Source organism: Ictidomys tridecemlineatus, chromosome 14 (genome assembly GCF_052094955.1).
Source record: "Ictidomys tridecemlineatus isolate mIctTri1 chromosome 14, mIctTri1.hap1, whole genome shotgun sequence".
NCBI lineage: Eukaryota > Metazoa > Chordata > Mammalia > Rodentia > Sciuridae > Ictidomys > Ictidomys tridecemlineatus.
The window spans coordinates 8,673,778-8,688,835 of NC_135490.1; the positions used below are offsets into that span (position 1 = coordinate 8,673,778).

A 15,058-nucleotide genomic window follows, 5' to 3' on the forward strand; every position below is an offset into this window, starting at 1 on the left:
CACCCTCTCTTCCGCCTCTTTGATTTCCTCTTCTGCCTCCTTCCCACACACCCTTCCGTGTGGAACAGCATCAGTGAATACTGTCCTCTATTATGACCGACCTGGAAATCAGAGCTCAGACAGAGCCAGCCCCACCAGAGCCAGCACAAACCTTCGCGCCTGTTCTCTGCCACCGCCTACCATGAGGATGTGGGCCTGCATGGCGGACTCTTGTGGTACGCCAGCAGCAGAGGCTTAGATTCAGTTGTTGGTTGGCTGAGGGTTGGGGGCAACTGGTGGTAGATGGCCCCATCTCACCTTGGAGAGGACAGGAGACAGGACCTTCCCTCTGGTGCCCAGCAAGCCCCTGGCAGCTAGAGCAATGGGCACAGGCAGGTGCCCTCAAGGGGCTGCCTCTCTCAGCTGGCAGACCTTGCTGGCCACTGGCAAAGCCACGGCTGCTGCCTTCATCTTAACTCTCCTCCTGGCACCTGGGCCAGCTGAGGTTTGGAAAAGCAGAGAGCCATTCAGAGGCAGTGAGGCCCGTGAGGCTATGCGAGGGTGGGGGCCGGTGAAGTCCCTCCCCATTCCAAAACAGAGTGCAGTTGAGATTGCACTTAATGCAATCGAGACTCCCCATGAGTTGCACTTAATACACACAATTAAGTTACACATAATATAATCAGCACAATTGTGTTGCACTTCATACACCTTAACATATGAGTCAGTGCAACCGAGGGTCACCCTTAGCAGTCTACATGTGTTGCTGTAGCTCTCTCTCCCCCCTCCACCCTGCCCTCTCTGACTGGGCACTCTCCCCTGCCTCTGCCCCTGCTCCTCCACAGTGGCTTCTTTGGGCTTGTCCTCGGCCTGCCCTGGGAACTAGGACCTGCCCCAGCTCCCTGGTTCTCCATGCTCTCTGCCCTTGACCTCTGGGTGGAAGCGGCCACAACCCACCTCCAGCCTGAGCAGTCTCCCCAGGACCCGCTGACATCCCTCATGCTCTCCCCAGGACCCATTCCTGCTGATGCCACCATCTTTGGTGGGCGACCTCTCCTTCCTGGCCCAAGGGACACAGTGGCTGGGAATGAGGGCTTTTAAAGGTCTCCACACCAGCAGCAGAGGAGAAAAGGCAGAGACACACCCCTCCTCCCCCAACCAGCCCCACTTAGGCTCCTCTTTCTAGGGCAGTTCCATATTGTCTTTGAGGAGAACCAAATGTCCACGCTCTCCTGCTGGATCTTTGCAGAAGTCTCGGTCACAGTACTCACTTCATTGCCCTAGGTATGGATTGCCCAGCTGTGGCTGCCACTGCTGACCCCATCTCTGAGCACCCGATGGGGGTGGGTCTTGAGAAACTGGATATCAAGGAGATCAAGTGGAGGGAGGTGGTCAGGGCTGGGCATCTGCATGGGCTCCTGACAGGTGCCCTTGCTACAGACACGGGAAGGAAAGGGTTGTGAAACAAGCTAATATTTGTCAGCATTTGTCAACTCTGTCTGTGGTGTGGCTGGCATTAGGTGGTGGTTGTCACTTTAGAGGTGATAAACCACTGTGCACAAGGTGGGAACTTGCCTAAGACCCCTAACCAGATGTTGTGGAGCCAGGATGCCACCTGGGCCTGGGAGACTCTGAGGCCAGGGTCCTTCCCCTATGCCCCCGCTGTCTCCCCGCTGCCCCTCATCACTGTGGCAGTGACCCCTGGGCCTCTCCCAGCCTCCCAGGACCAGGACGACCAGTCTGGGAGCTTCTTGGAGGAGGGAGAGGGCCCCAAAGCCTTGCTCTGAAGAGTGTTGAGTGGTCCCTATGGAGTGGGATGGGCACTCAGAAGGCAGGTCCCCTGCTGCCCCTCTGGACGGTCATGAGTTATGAGAACTGTAAAGCGTGGGACCTGGTCTGTCTGGGGACAAAGTCAACAACCTGAAGTTAGCACAGAGGGCAGGAAAGTGGCTGCAGGCTGACCAAGGCCATCTCCAGGACAGTGCCCCTGCCCCTTCCAGTGGTAAGAAATGGGGTGAGGTGAGGCGGGGAGGGTTGGCTGCCACTCTCAGCAGAGGGGAGACTTTTAGGGCCAAGGAGGAAACTCCGGCAATGGTGGCTGAGATGTGAGCGGGGACAGGGGACCAGAGCCCTCTGGAGTCCTGGGGAGGCCCATAATTACGCAGGAAGCCACAGGCTGTAATTAGGCTGTCAGGCCCATTAGGGTCCAGCCACAAGTGACTGCATGTCTGAGATGAGTAGGGTGGTCAGTCTGTGGTCTGCACTCTGGGTGGGAAGGGGCCGCGGGGGCAGCCAGAGGATCCAGTTTCTCAAGATACTGACACTGCTCACCCATGGGTAGGTTGGAGCATGGGCAGGAGGACCCCCTAGTGCCTCTCACAGTCAGCTTCCCAGGGTAGAAGGAACTAGAAAAGTGAGGACTGGCCAGTGGAAGGCGTCCTGGCCCGGGCGTGGGGGGCCAGGCTGGAGTGCCAGCTCTGGAGGTAGCACACTGGTAGCTGGGCTCAGGCTCCTGTTTCGTGAGAATATTGGCCTGGGCCAGGGATTCTTGGTCCTGGCTGCGGTCACCTAAGGAGATCCGAAGAGCTGTTGTGGACCGGCATCCCTGCCTAGATGGACGGGTTTGTGACAAGCTAAACCTCCCACCAACAGCAGCCAGGAGGGTGGGGGAAAAGCCGAAGCAGCTTTCTGAGGGCCACCAAAGGCTGAGATACAGGAGAAGGGGCTCGCTGAAGCCACCTGACATCCCCGCGGCTGCTTTCCCCCAAGGCTTCTGGGGCTAGTGACTGGTCTGGGCAGAGAGGCCGAGACGTCCAACAAAGGGTTCAGCTCTCAGGCTGAGGTGCTGAGCAGAGCTCCCAGTGGCTTCCCAGCCTCTCTTCCCTGACATCTGGCCACAGCTCCTGCCTCCAACAACAGAAAGAGGGGGCCACTCTGCTTTTCCTGTCTCAACAGGCAAACTCCTGGGCCCTCGGGGTGTGGGGTGGAGGCGGAGGCCATGGAAAATGTTTGCAAATGTAATCCCTCTGCACCTCGCCCCTCCTGACCACTCTGGCTTCTGTCCTTTGTTCATATTTTAATTGATTGATTTATCAAGCAAACTTTTCTTGAGTACCTTCGGAGGCCATGCACTCAGCTGAGGGCTTCTGAGTAGAACGAAGAGCCTGTGCCATGAAACAATTTTGCTTCCTATCAACCCCTTGCACTAGGACACCCTTTCTTAGTTTATAGGACCTTGTTCAAGCTCACTGTTACCAGTGATCCTTGCAAACACCCCAGGGAGAATAGGCATGGCAGGAATTAATATTCCTATTTGTGGTGGAAGAAAAGGTGTTGAAAATAGCCAAAGCTGTGCCTCAGGTGGCTCAGTTAAGGAGAGGTGATGGGTTTCCTCTTCAATTCCCAAAGGATAGTCCTAGCTTAGATACTGTGTAGCACAGACACAGAAGTGACCCTGCAGAGTAGAAGAGATAAAGGCTCTGGAGGACAGACATCCTGGGAGCACCAGGGGCTTTCTGGTGAGTCAGAGGAGGCTTGGGATTAAAGCTGGAATCTGTCTCAGAGATGGACTGGTCCTACCCCTTCATTTACAGAGGACAAAGAGCAGAGGTCCAGACAGGTGGCGTGATTCTGCCTAGAGACCCAGAGCAAATTAGAAGCCCGGCTCCTCCCCTTCATCAGCACTCGGCACCTCCCTTGTTGCCTGAGGCCACTGTCATCCTCTCCCTTCATTCTAGTCAGCAGTGCAGCTCTGGCAGGGGGGCCCAGGGGGTGAATGAATAAGTGACCAGGTCCCTGTGGGATGGGATGTGCATTGTGACCCTGAATTTTTTTTCATATGTGGGAAATTTTACATATGGTGGCGTTGATGACCAGGAGGTATGTTGTGTGATAGATGCCACTTGAATAATTGCTCAGAGGCTGAAGTGAGGGTCGCGTGGAGCTGAGATGTCCCATTTTGCTCTCAGGCTAAGACGAGGCCCTCTGATGAGAACTCTACCACGGTCAGGACAGAAGCCACTGTTAATCTGCAAGGCCATTCTCCTGTCAGTCCTCTTAGTACTGTCTCCTTCTCCATTCTGCACCTGAGCAGGACTTGAGCAGAAATGTCTCAGGGTGTGTGCAGCCTTAAGCGCTCAGCATCTCCCTTTCTGGGTAAGCAACGGACGTGTGCATCTAAGAACTACAGTGAGGGGTCGTGGTGACCTTGGCTCATTCCTCAACCACCTCCTCCCGCTCTCACCTGCCTTCCTATGAAACAGAGACACCAACATCTGTCTTTCTACTGCACGGTAGTCCCCCCTTTTCTGCAGAGGGCGTGTTCTACAAGCCTGAAGCCAGGGATGATACGGAAATCTATATACACTGTTTCTTCCCATACAACTATACCCACGGTAAAGTTTAGATTATAAACCAGGCTCAGGAAGAGAGTAACAACAATAACTAATAAAATAAGACAACTATAACCAAAATACTATAGTAAAAGCTATATCACTGTGGTCTCTCTCTCTTAAAATAAGAAATTTCTCTCTCTCTCTCTCTCTCTCTCTCTCTCTCTCTCACTGCTATTGACTGTGAACAACTGAAACCACAGTTGCTGGGAGAGCACTGTGTTGGGTCATTGTGAGGCTGACATGTAACAAAGTGTGCAAAAGGTCTTTGTCGTCCATAAGAACTGTCGACTGACGCCGTCCACTGGAACGTGGCTCCTTAGAAGATACACCCTTTAGGCAAAGTACTGTGTTTCAGTTTCCATCAAAATACTCAGTATCTGGCTTAGTTGCAAAAATAAAAATAACAATGAGCAAAAACAGGATCTCTCTCTCTATATCTCACTAGTCTACATCAAAGAAAAACAGCCCTAGTGGCAGAAGAAATGCTCAATGGTGTAAAAGGAAGTCAACAAAGATTTGGAACTTAATGGACAAAGAGAACCAGCGGGTCAGAAAGGTTGGTGCTAAGCCTGAGTTTTGTGGAGAGGAGAGTTTGTCTTGGATCCTGAGGTCCTCCGCCTCTCTCTTGGAGCTCCCTGGATGACGGGGCCAAGACATTTAGAACCACCAGGTCACAGCGCCTACTTATCCTGTTCTCTAGAACCAAGATCTGCTGAAATTTCCCACAGAGACAAACCCTTTCTGGGGATGGAATCAAGGAGTCATCCGGGTTCCTGGTGTAGGGGAACTCAGTTTAGGAGTCTTTTCAATATGAATCTAAGGGCAGCCTGAGGGTTCAGTGCCTGGGAGAAGGAGTCAGTCTGCTGGGGTTTGGTGGAAAGAGGACCAGAGTCGACTGAAGGAACCACATGAGGCCATCTGTACTGGGAAGCACGTCTTGTTCCCTCGCCTGTTTTCGGAGTGTGTGACTTTGAGTGGAAGGCCACTCAAGGATCTTGGGCAGCCTTGGATTTGAGTCCTGGGTCCACTCCTTGCCTGGGGACACCCAAGGAGTTAGAAAGGACTCTAACAGGTTTGCTGGTGAGCTGGACCTGTCTGAAGCATGGACCAAAAGGTGACCCCCTAGAAAATGGGTTAGAAGTGCCAGACCTGCCCTGGATACTGTGGAGGAAGGAGACAAAGGCTAGGAGACTGGACTGTCCAAGTGGCTTTGTTATTTGAGACTTACACACACTGGGCAGGACTTCGGGACCCTGGCTCTGAGCTGATGCTGATTCCAGGCAACCCAAAACATCCCTGTGGCCCCCGAGTCACAGTAAAGGCTGTTGGAGGTTGGGTGGTCTTCAATCTAGACTGGTGGAATGAAGGGGGGGTCTCCTGTTGTCTAACTCACGGTGGGGTCAGTGGACCCTAGACCCGTCCTGTGATTTCCCACCACATCCAGTTTCAGGGTGTGCAGTGGGCCTAGATACACCCAGAGTTGGCAGAACCCCCAGGTTGGCTCCCTGACCAGGGAGCGAGGGCTCTGTCTCCACCAAGGAAAGGGGTACACCAAAGGCAACGCTGCACTGCGGAAGCCACAGGAAGGACTGGAAAGGCGAAGGGGCGCTGATGCCCACTGTGGCCCCACTCAACTCTCATTTCCCTGTGCAGAGGACATCTGGATCTTGGAGAAGAAGAGTGGATTTTTATAGGCTTAACCAGGTGGGGACTTCCACTGCAGATGTTGTTTCATTGACTTTATATCTTAGCATTTATTATGTTGTCAACTTCACATCATAGTATTTGAGTTATGGGATGTGAAGAGAAAAGTAAAAATCACTCTTCTTCTGGGGAAAGGGTTAGGGTGTTTTGGGTTGTACACAGTTGTTTCACGGTACATAGAAGCATGACCTTGCTATTGTCTTTTTTTGGCTATTAAGTGTGCTGATCTCAGGAAACATGTATGGCTGCCAAATTGACAAGCAATAACCTTTTTAAAAATTTTTTTGGTGCTGGTGATTGAACCCAGGTGGATTTTACCACTGACCTATATCCCTGGTCCTTTTTATTTATTTATTTTTATTTTTTTAAATTTTGAGACAGGGTCTTGCTAAATTGCCCAGGCTGCCTTGAACTTGGGATCCTCCTGCCTCAGCCTCCCAAGTAGCTAGGATTGCAAGCATGTGCCATGGCATTTGGCTCAAGGGATGGACTTGTCATGGTTAATTTTAAGTGTCAAACTTACTGGAATGTGGGAAGCCTGGGTATTTGGTCAAACATCAATTTGGGTATTTCTGTGTGAGTAATTTTGGATAAGATTGACATGTAAATTGAAAGACTCAGCGAGACAGATAGCTTTCCCTAATATGGGTGAGCCTCATCCAAGCAGTTGAAAGCCTGAGTAGTAAAAACTGACTCTCCCTTCAGTAAGAGAATTTTCTGCCTTACAGCTTTCCAACTGGGACATCAGCTCTGCAGATTATGCACTTGTCAGCCTCCAAAATCACATAAACCAATTGCTTATAATATCTATCTATCTATCCATCCATCCATCTATCATATTTATAATCTACAAGCTATTGGTTCTGTTTTTCTGGAGAACTCAGAGAAACACACTAGTGTATGTGGGGTATAGGACGAGAAGGGCACCTCAGAGTGAGGAGCCTCTGAGGGTCAGTAGCTGGACGGACATATGAGGGCATTAATGAGAGAGTGGGAAAGGAAAAAGATGGAAGCAGTTTCTGAAAGTCAAGGCCTACCTATTTCTCTAATGGGCCCAATTAAACAAATACATATATAAAAACCCACGTGTGTATGATAAGCAAAGTTAGAAGCCACCAAAACTTTACAAAAGGGTTTTGCAAGGATAGTTCCTAAGCTGCCCGCTGCCTTAGGCACGTGCTACAGGATTGTGCCAGCCTGCCAGGATTTCAGCCTAAAACCAGGTGCAAGATCAGAAAGGCCCTTGAGAGCTTGGCAGCAGCCCTGCCTGACCTGCCTCTTACCTCGCAGGATGGTGACATTGCGAAGGATTGCCCCGTGCTGCGTGTCCACAGCCTTCATCTCCTCCATGATCATGGAGAGGTTGCGGACGTTGAAGTCCAGCCGGGCGCTGAGCAGGCTGAAGCGCTCCCGGAGCAGGTCCGTGGTGCCCAGCATGAGGGAGACAGACTTGTTCAGGTAGTAGAGCTCCTCTGCGTGCGTGTGGAAGCCCAGCGTGCAGGAGAGCCGCACGTCGTCCAGGTACTTGAGCATGCTGTGCACGTGGTTGTCGGTGGCATTGATGTTGGTGAAGATGGTGCCGATTTCAATCTCGTGGGATGTCATGCGACCCTCCAGCGACTCGAACCTCTCCACCGTGCGGTTCTGGGCGTAGCGAGTGTGGTACTGGAGGTCATGCATGTTCTCCTCATGGTCGTCCAGGAAGGATGAGATGTTGTCCAGCTGCAGCCGCAAGCCCATGACCTGCAGCACCAGGTCATGCATGCTCTCGGAATTCTGGCTGATGCGCTGCGAGGAGGCCCCCAGGGTGGCCTGAATGTTCTTGACCACTTCTCCAGTCTTGGCCGAGGTGGTGCGCAGGCCGCCGAAGAGCCGGGTGTAGTTCTGCCAGTCGGTGACAATCTTCTGGAGGGTGAGGGTCTCCTCGTCCGTCTTGCGCTGGATCCCGTGGATCCACTCAGAGTTCTGCCCCACGGTGAAGTTCATCTGGTGCACAGCAGCCTTGACATCATAGCACTCCTGGGTGAGGTCCTTCAGAGAGAGGTCCAGGCCAGTGGTGGTGGCCTGCCAGCCCCTCACCTGTGACAGGAAGAGCCCCAGAGACTGGTTGACTTGGTGGACAGAGAAGGAGCAACCGCCCATCTCCTGGGAGATTTGGTTGCTGGTGGTGGAGAGCAGTTCATGGGCCTGCGAGGTCTGGTCCAGCTGGACCTCCTGGGCCAGAAGCATCTTCTGAAGGCCCTCCAGCTCTTCCTGAAGTCTCCTGATCTCTTGCCCCAGCTGCCCAGCCTCGTGGCAGAAAGAGCAGTTGTTCAAAGCTTTCGGGTCTTCAGGAGAAAGGGACAACATTTTGAGTTGCTGAAGAACCGTGGGACAATGGTGCTTCTTTAAACTAAACATTTCAGAGAATAATGACCCGGCAAGGGGCTTCCTTTCCTAAGTTTGCTATGAAATCCTTCTAGAAAGCCTTGCCATCTCAATGGAATTTCAATTTTTACCAAATACCCTTAATCATAGGATCTGAAATGAAAGATTCAGGATGTTTTCTCCACCCCACCACCACATTCTCAAGAATAGATCTTAGTGCTTTCTCTGAGGTGGCCAGGAACCTCCTTTTTGTACTTTATTTTAAAATTTCTTCAGTTTTTTTTTAATCCATTATTCGACCCTCTCACAATATGTTTGTGGGAAGATAGAGTGGGGATTTTCGCCTTGTGACTCATGAGGAATGGGGCACAGAAAGGTGGCTTGCCCGATAGCACTCAGCCAGTTAGTGGCAGACCAGGACTTTCCATGCCACTTGTATTTTTATTTATTTATGTTGGCAGTACGAGGGTTGGACCCAGGGGTGTTCTACGACTGAGCTACAATGCCAGCCCTTTTTATTTTTTATTTTGAGACAGGGTCTTGCTAAGTTGCCAAAGCTAGCCTTGAACTTGTGATCCCCTGGCCTCAGCCTCCCAAGTCGCTGGGATTACACCTGTGCACCACCACACCTGGCTGCATACCACCTCTAAAACATTCCACCATGGCTCCTTTGCTTTCCTTCTCTCAGGACGTTCCTGGCTAAAGCTGGGGATAGAGAGCATCAGGAATTGTGCTGTGGCTTAAGTCAGGGATGAGGAGGGGCTGACAGGTAAGGGGGCTTTGGAAGGCCTTAAAAATCATTTTGGGGAGCTGAGGATGTCTTTCAGTGGCACAGTACTTGCTGGTAGATGTGAGACCCTGGGTTCAATTCCCAGCACCACACACACACACAAATCATGGCCCCGAGTGAGGATATCTTGGGAGTGGACTACACTTGGCTTCCTTCTGTACCTTAGACTCTGCCTAGATCTGCCCATGCAGAACACCCCTCTACAGTCCTAGGCGAAGCCAGGAAGCAGCCTTCTTCAGAGGGGAGAGGAGCCGTGGCTGTCCTGGTCTTGTGCCCAGAAGGTTGGCAAAGCCTGCCCCGAACCAAGCCCATGGCACAGAGGGAGGGACCTGTCACCCCATGAACCTGGTCCAACGTGATCAGCACAGCTGTGCACTACATGCTCACCCAGTCCTCGGAGGTTTTCCTGCATTGATACAAGCTTCTTGTCATAAATGGACTGGACCAGGGAGATGTCTTCTGAGAGAGAATCCACTTTCCTAAAAACTATAGGGAAACATGAGAAATGGGGCCAGAGTCTTGGATCAGAGAAAACAGCGCTCATTGGTTGAGAAGGTATTTTTATCAGCCCTCTGCAAGCAACACCATCCACCCTTCTCCTAGGAGGCTTCCCAGTAAGGGAAGGTGCTTAAGATTAAAGTTTGAAACACATTCCTTTAAAAAGATATTTCATGCCCCCACTCCAGGTTTTAGAAATAGGACTTGTTCATATGATAGAATAGGGAAATTTCAGAAAAAATAAAAGTTATTCTTAATACTGCCCTCAGAAATTGCTGCAGCAATATCTGTGTATTTCTTGTAGCTGTGTTTACATCAACACGCATCATACATCTACATAGATAAATACTGTTTTAGAAAACAAGCAAAATTGGGATGTTCTGAATATTCCAACTATTTTCTCTTACTCGCCCCTTATTGGTAACATGTCATGGGCATTTTTTCCATCAAGGCGTAAGTCACTTCAGAATCATTCCTTTTAGAGTCTGCATGGTTCTCTATGTAAACGGAATAGCAGTGACAAATATCTCCTGATGCTGGGTACACTTAAGTTACCTTGTCTTCTGAGCTTATAAATTCAATTGGATCTGTGGATATGAGTAAAGCTTGATCCTAGAAGCATCCTCATATACGATGGCTGTGTGCATATGATTTCTCTTAGCATAAAGTGATAGAAATAGAATCACAGGGTCAAAGGACATTAACATTTTTAAGTCCTTGGTAGAAGTTGCCAAATTGTCCTCCAGAAAAACTTCTACCACTCTGCACCCCAGGGCAACCTGGAACCCTACTGAAGGCATGGAGCTGGCCGGGTCAGGGTACCTCGGCAGCATTAGGATGCCAGTCATTCTCTAGCAGCAGCTTGGAGGGGCCTGGCAGTGACATGGGGTGCAGGTTGGACTGGAGATAGACAGGATGCTTCCCACAGATGCTCCGAAATCAAGTGTTGGGGAATGACATTAGCACTGCCTTAAGAGCCAGATAACACAGCTGCTAGACCCAGATTGGTATAAAATTCGTTGGGTGATTTTGGATAAGTCAATTAACCTCTCCAGAGCTCAATTTAATCATCTAGAAAATAAAACATGTAGAGCTAGTTGACTTCTAAGACTCTCATCAGCTCCCAAATTCTGTGATTTCTAATTATTTGGTATCCCTGGACTCGACTTAGCATTGCATATCTCAGAGAGGTCAAGACATTTACTCAGTGACAGTGGCATGTGAGAGAGCCTAGGAATAATTATTTCTGTTATATAGGCTAGTATTTTTCAGTTTTCAGCAGTTATTATTCCATTTGAGCCTCCCCTCAGTTGAGAACCCCTGTATAGCTGGAGGAGCGACGGTATAGAGATTGAATGACTTCGGTTCCTATTCTGGTGCTTCATGAAGTCTATAGCCAAGCCAGCAGCCAAGGGCTCACTCCATGTAATTTATCCCCCTCTGCACAATTCACACTTTGTCATTTATATGTCAACGTGTTCACTGTTTTCCTTACTTTTTGGTTTATTGTCTTCAAGTCAAGAATCTTGGTTACCGAATGTCCCCAATCAGGGATAGGACCCGGTGCCCCTCCCAGGGAGGTCCTCACTCTCAGCGTTGGCACCCAGAGTAGGACACCCTTGCTGCCTCCCTTCCCCCTCCCCACTCCCGGCCTTGTCCCTGATGTCTAGGAAACTGAGACAAACCTACCGGAGCCTGTTTTTTTCAAAGTCTGAAGTGAAGAGGGGAAAGGCGTTGTAGTGAGACACCACCGAATTTCTCTCAATCAATTTACCTTAAATTGTGATGAGCATCCAGAAGGCAGTGGTTACCTGAACCTGGCCACACACTGTCCCCTGGGCCAGCCACCGCAGTCATGGACTATAGTACACATGAGAAGCACCAAACTTCAGCTCCCTAGGCCTCACCTGCAGGGCTCTGGTTTAGTAGGCCTGTTGTAAGACCCAGGCATTTGCATTTTAGTGAATGCTGGGGGTGATCTTGATGCAGGAGGCTGGCGTCCAACCCCCTTTGAGAAACACTCACAGACCAGGAGAGGGACTTAAAAGTCCCTGATCCAGTGATCTCAACCCCTTATATACAATAGAGCCATCTGGAGAGTTGAATGGTACTGCGTTGGTTACGTTTCCCAGGACGGGGCCCAGGCATCAGTAATTTTTAAAGCTCCCAGGTCATTCTAACAAGGAGCTGACATGGAGACCGCTGATCGCATCCTCCCACCTCATTTACCATGGGGAAGGAGGGGCCCTGAGCAGGGGAGGGCCTTGCTCCAGGCCATTCAGACCAGAAATTAGGGGCCAGTCTCCAGGTGGAGCAGACATTAAGATTTCCTAGTCAGGGGCTGGGGATGTGGCTCAAGTGGTAGCGCGCTCGCCTGGCATGCGTGCGGCCCGGGTTCGATCCCCAGCACCACATACCACCAAAGATGTTGAGTCTGCCGAGAACTAAAAAATAAATATTAAAAAAAAAAAAAAAAAAAAAAAAAAGATTTCCTGGTCAGAAAGATGCTGATTCTGGGGCCTGGGCTATAGGTGTTAGGGGCTTGTCTTCATGGGAGAGAGTTTGGTGCTGGATTCCTGCCCAGACATTCCCCTGTAGCCTGGGATGGGGGGACCTGGACTCACCCAGAGAGGCCAGCACAGCCACCGCCACCAGGAGCAGAGCCAGGAAGAGGTACAGAATCCGCACCGACGTGTGCAAAGACAGGTTCTTCTGGCAGCGGCTGCAGCGGGGTCCTGGCCGACCTGTGGGGGACAGAAGGAGGACAGTGGCTTAGGCCAGGGGCCAAGGCTGGAATGGGAGGGTCAGTTCCACATTCCTGCTCTGGCCTGTCTCATTCCCTGTCAAACGAGGCCCACAGGGGAGTCCCCACTCTCATTCTCTACGGGCTTCACCATATTTCTCTAGGTCCTAGAACTTTCTGGAATAGAGGAGACAGGGTCAGGGTCTTCCAAGGACACCCTCCATCACCATGGACATTCTCTCTCTCTCTATGGTGTCTTCATTCAGCTCTGGGGTGGGGAAACGCCTCTACCCTCTTCAGTGGCTCTGGCGGTAGTCCACAGTATCGGCAGTCTTGTGGTACTCCTGGGTGACCAGCTTGTCCCCTTCTGCCCTGGACCTTCTAGGTTTTAGCACCCAAACTCTCCTGTCATGGTATCTCCTTGCAGAGTCTGTTTCCCTTTTAGAACTAAAAGCCCCTCCCCCTGGGAAACCCCTGAGCCCCTGGCAAATAAGAACATTGGTCATCAGTCCCCAAACTGGGCAGGTACCAGCAGTTCCTCTGGAAACCAAACAGATACGGACAGTCTACCAGTTAGGTGGCTGGTGTGGAGGGAGGAGGGAGCCAGATCTTCCTGGAAACTCCGGCAGGTGCCCAGTGCCCAACTGGAGGTGGGGATGGCCCTGCCTGGAGCTCCCAAGGTGAACTCCACTTCGTCTGCGCAGGATGAGTACCAGAAATGACTGACAATCCTGGTGCCACCTGGTGCACACTCCAGAGTAAAAGAAACCTGCCTTTATGAGAAGCGGTGTCAGGCATTGCTGGCCGATCACAGCACACAGCCAAGGTGGAGAAGGAGAGCTCTAATCCACACCGAAAGCCACCAAGGGCCCTACTCCAAACATCAACGCAAATAGCATGGGAGACCATGGAGGGGACAATCGGGGCACAGAGTCCCCTGATCTGGATAGAGTGTGAGGTCCGTGACAGGGCTCAGGAGCATAGGAGACAGATGGCACTTGTGTCAAATGCTGGCTTCGTCCATATTGCTCAGTCCAGGGCCACGTGGCTCTGCCCTCCACTCTCCAGTAAGCGGTAAGGCAACGAGAGCCAGGATTTTGAAGCCATCTAGTGAGACAAGCCACTCACCATCCTGGAGATGCGCAGGGACTCTCAGCCCAGAGAGGAGGAGGGGCAGCCCCCAGAGCTCTTACCCTCTTGGGTGCACGGGAAGGACGGCATGTCCTCGTCTTCACCAGCCAGTTCCTCTTCGGTAACACACAACGCATCCCCGTCGCCACCAGCCGACCTCACTGCGGTGGAACCAGTGCCATCAGACCCAGGCTGCACCCTAAGCCACCCTCATCCCTCTCCAACAGCCCACTCAGCACCTGTCCCTGCAGCCGTTGCCCACTGTACGCCTGGGTCTGAGCCAGCCCACTCCACCTGAACTCCAGGTGTCCTGAGTTAAGCCAAGAAAAGAGGCACAGAGTTAAGACTTAGGCAGCTGGGGAGCTGGTGTCCCACCCCTCTGGATGAAGGTTCTCCCTATCTCCCGTGGGCTGGGAAAGACCCCTGGGCAGCTCCATGACTTATTCTATCTGCATCTTGCTCAGACCCCTGGGAGTGGAGGAAGAAGAAATAAGAGCTGTTTGATTGATAGGGCTCAGTGTCCTCTCGTGCCCTGACACGTGGTGAGGGAAACAGAATTCCTCTTCTCCAGGGACAAGGCTGAACGTGGTCTCCACCTCGAAGGCATTCATCTCAGGCAAGCCAAGGAGAGGAGGAGGCAGGAGGTGAGAGGACACAGGACGGGCATCACCCCCTGCCTCACATGCCTCATCCAGGACCCGGGGGGTGCCAAGGGATCAGGGGAAGAAGACCCCCTGTCTGGAGGCCAATTCGGTACTTCCTCCCTTGGAGTGTGCAGTCCTTAAATAAGACCCAAATGATGTGTTCCCTCATTCAGAAGGCTGCGCTTGTTTCCCAGACCCCCCAGGCCCCCTAAGTAAGATCTGTTTTTTTTTTTTTTTTTTTTTTAATGAGCAACAGGAATGAAGATGCCTAAAATAAGGCAGAATAAGCCAAATCCCTGAGGGGATGTTGCAAAATGAGCAAGGGCTTCCTCCAAGCTGACTGAGGATTTTGTTCTGAAAAGCTGGGGATGAAATCTAGATTGTTCCAGAAAAGTCCAGAAAGGGGACTTTAAAACTGCCTCCAAATCCAGAGGCAAACATGACAATAAAACCGAGCCACCTTTGCACGGCAAACGAAACAAAACAAAAACAAAAACCAAACACCATGGGCAGGATCAAACATGTATCACAGACAAGAGTGGATACGCCAGATTCACAAAGAGCATAAACAATTAAGGAAATAAAGGACCAGACATCCTATAGAAAAATGGGTCACAGACCGGCACGATTTATGAAAAGTGCATAAGATGAGCCTTGAACAAATGAAAAGATGTTCCACTTTACTAATAAGATGAATGTGATTTAAAACCACACTGTGATGACGTATCTCACCCATCAGATGAGATACGTCATCACTGGCAAAAATGCAGAGGCCTGACGATACACTCTGCTGGCCGGGCGGTGGGGG

At 51.2% G+C, this 15,058-nt stretch overlaps 1 protein-coding gene across 2 annotated transcripts in view; it reads right to left on the reverse strand.

Moving 5' to 3' along the window:
- Positions 1–15,058, reverse strand: part of Scara3 (scavenger receptor class A member 3) — a 34,365-nt gene that overhangs the window by 3,455 nt on the left and 15,852 nt on the right. Inside the window, exons 2-5 of one of the 2 annotated variants that reach the window (XM_078030844.1) lie at positions 13,669–13,767; positions 12,357–12,476; positions 9,622–9,720; positions 7,361–8,404 (exon numbers count right to left, since the gene is read on the reverse strand). In XM_078030844.1, coding sequence (XP_077886970.1) covers positions 7,361–8,404; positions 9,622–9,720; positions 12,357–12,476; positions 13,669–13,767 — 1,362 coding nt within the window. The remainder of the gene's footprint in view (positions 1–7,360; positions 8,405–9,621; positions 9,721–12,356; positions 12,477–13,668; positions 13,768–15,058) is intronic. The other variant, XM_078030845.1, reaches the window with a different exon arrangement.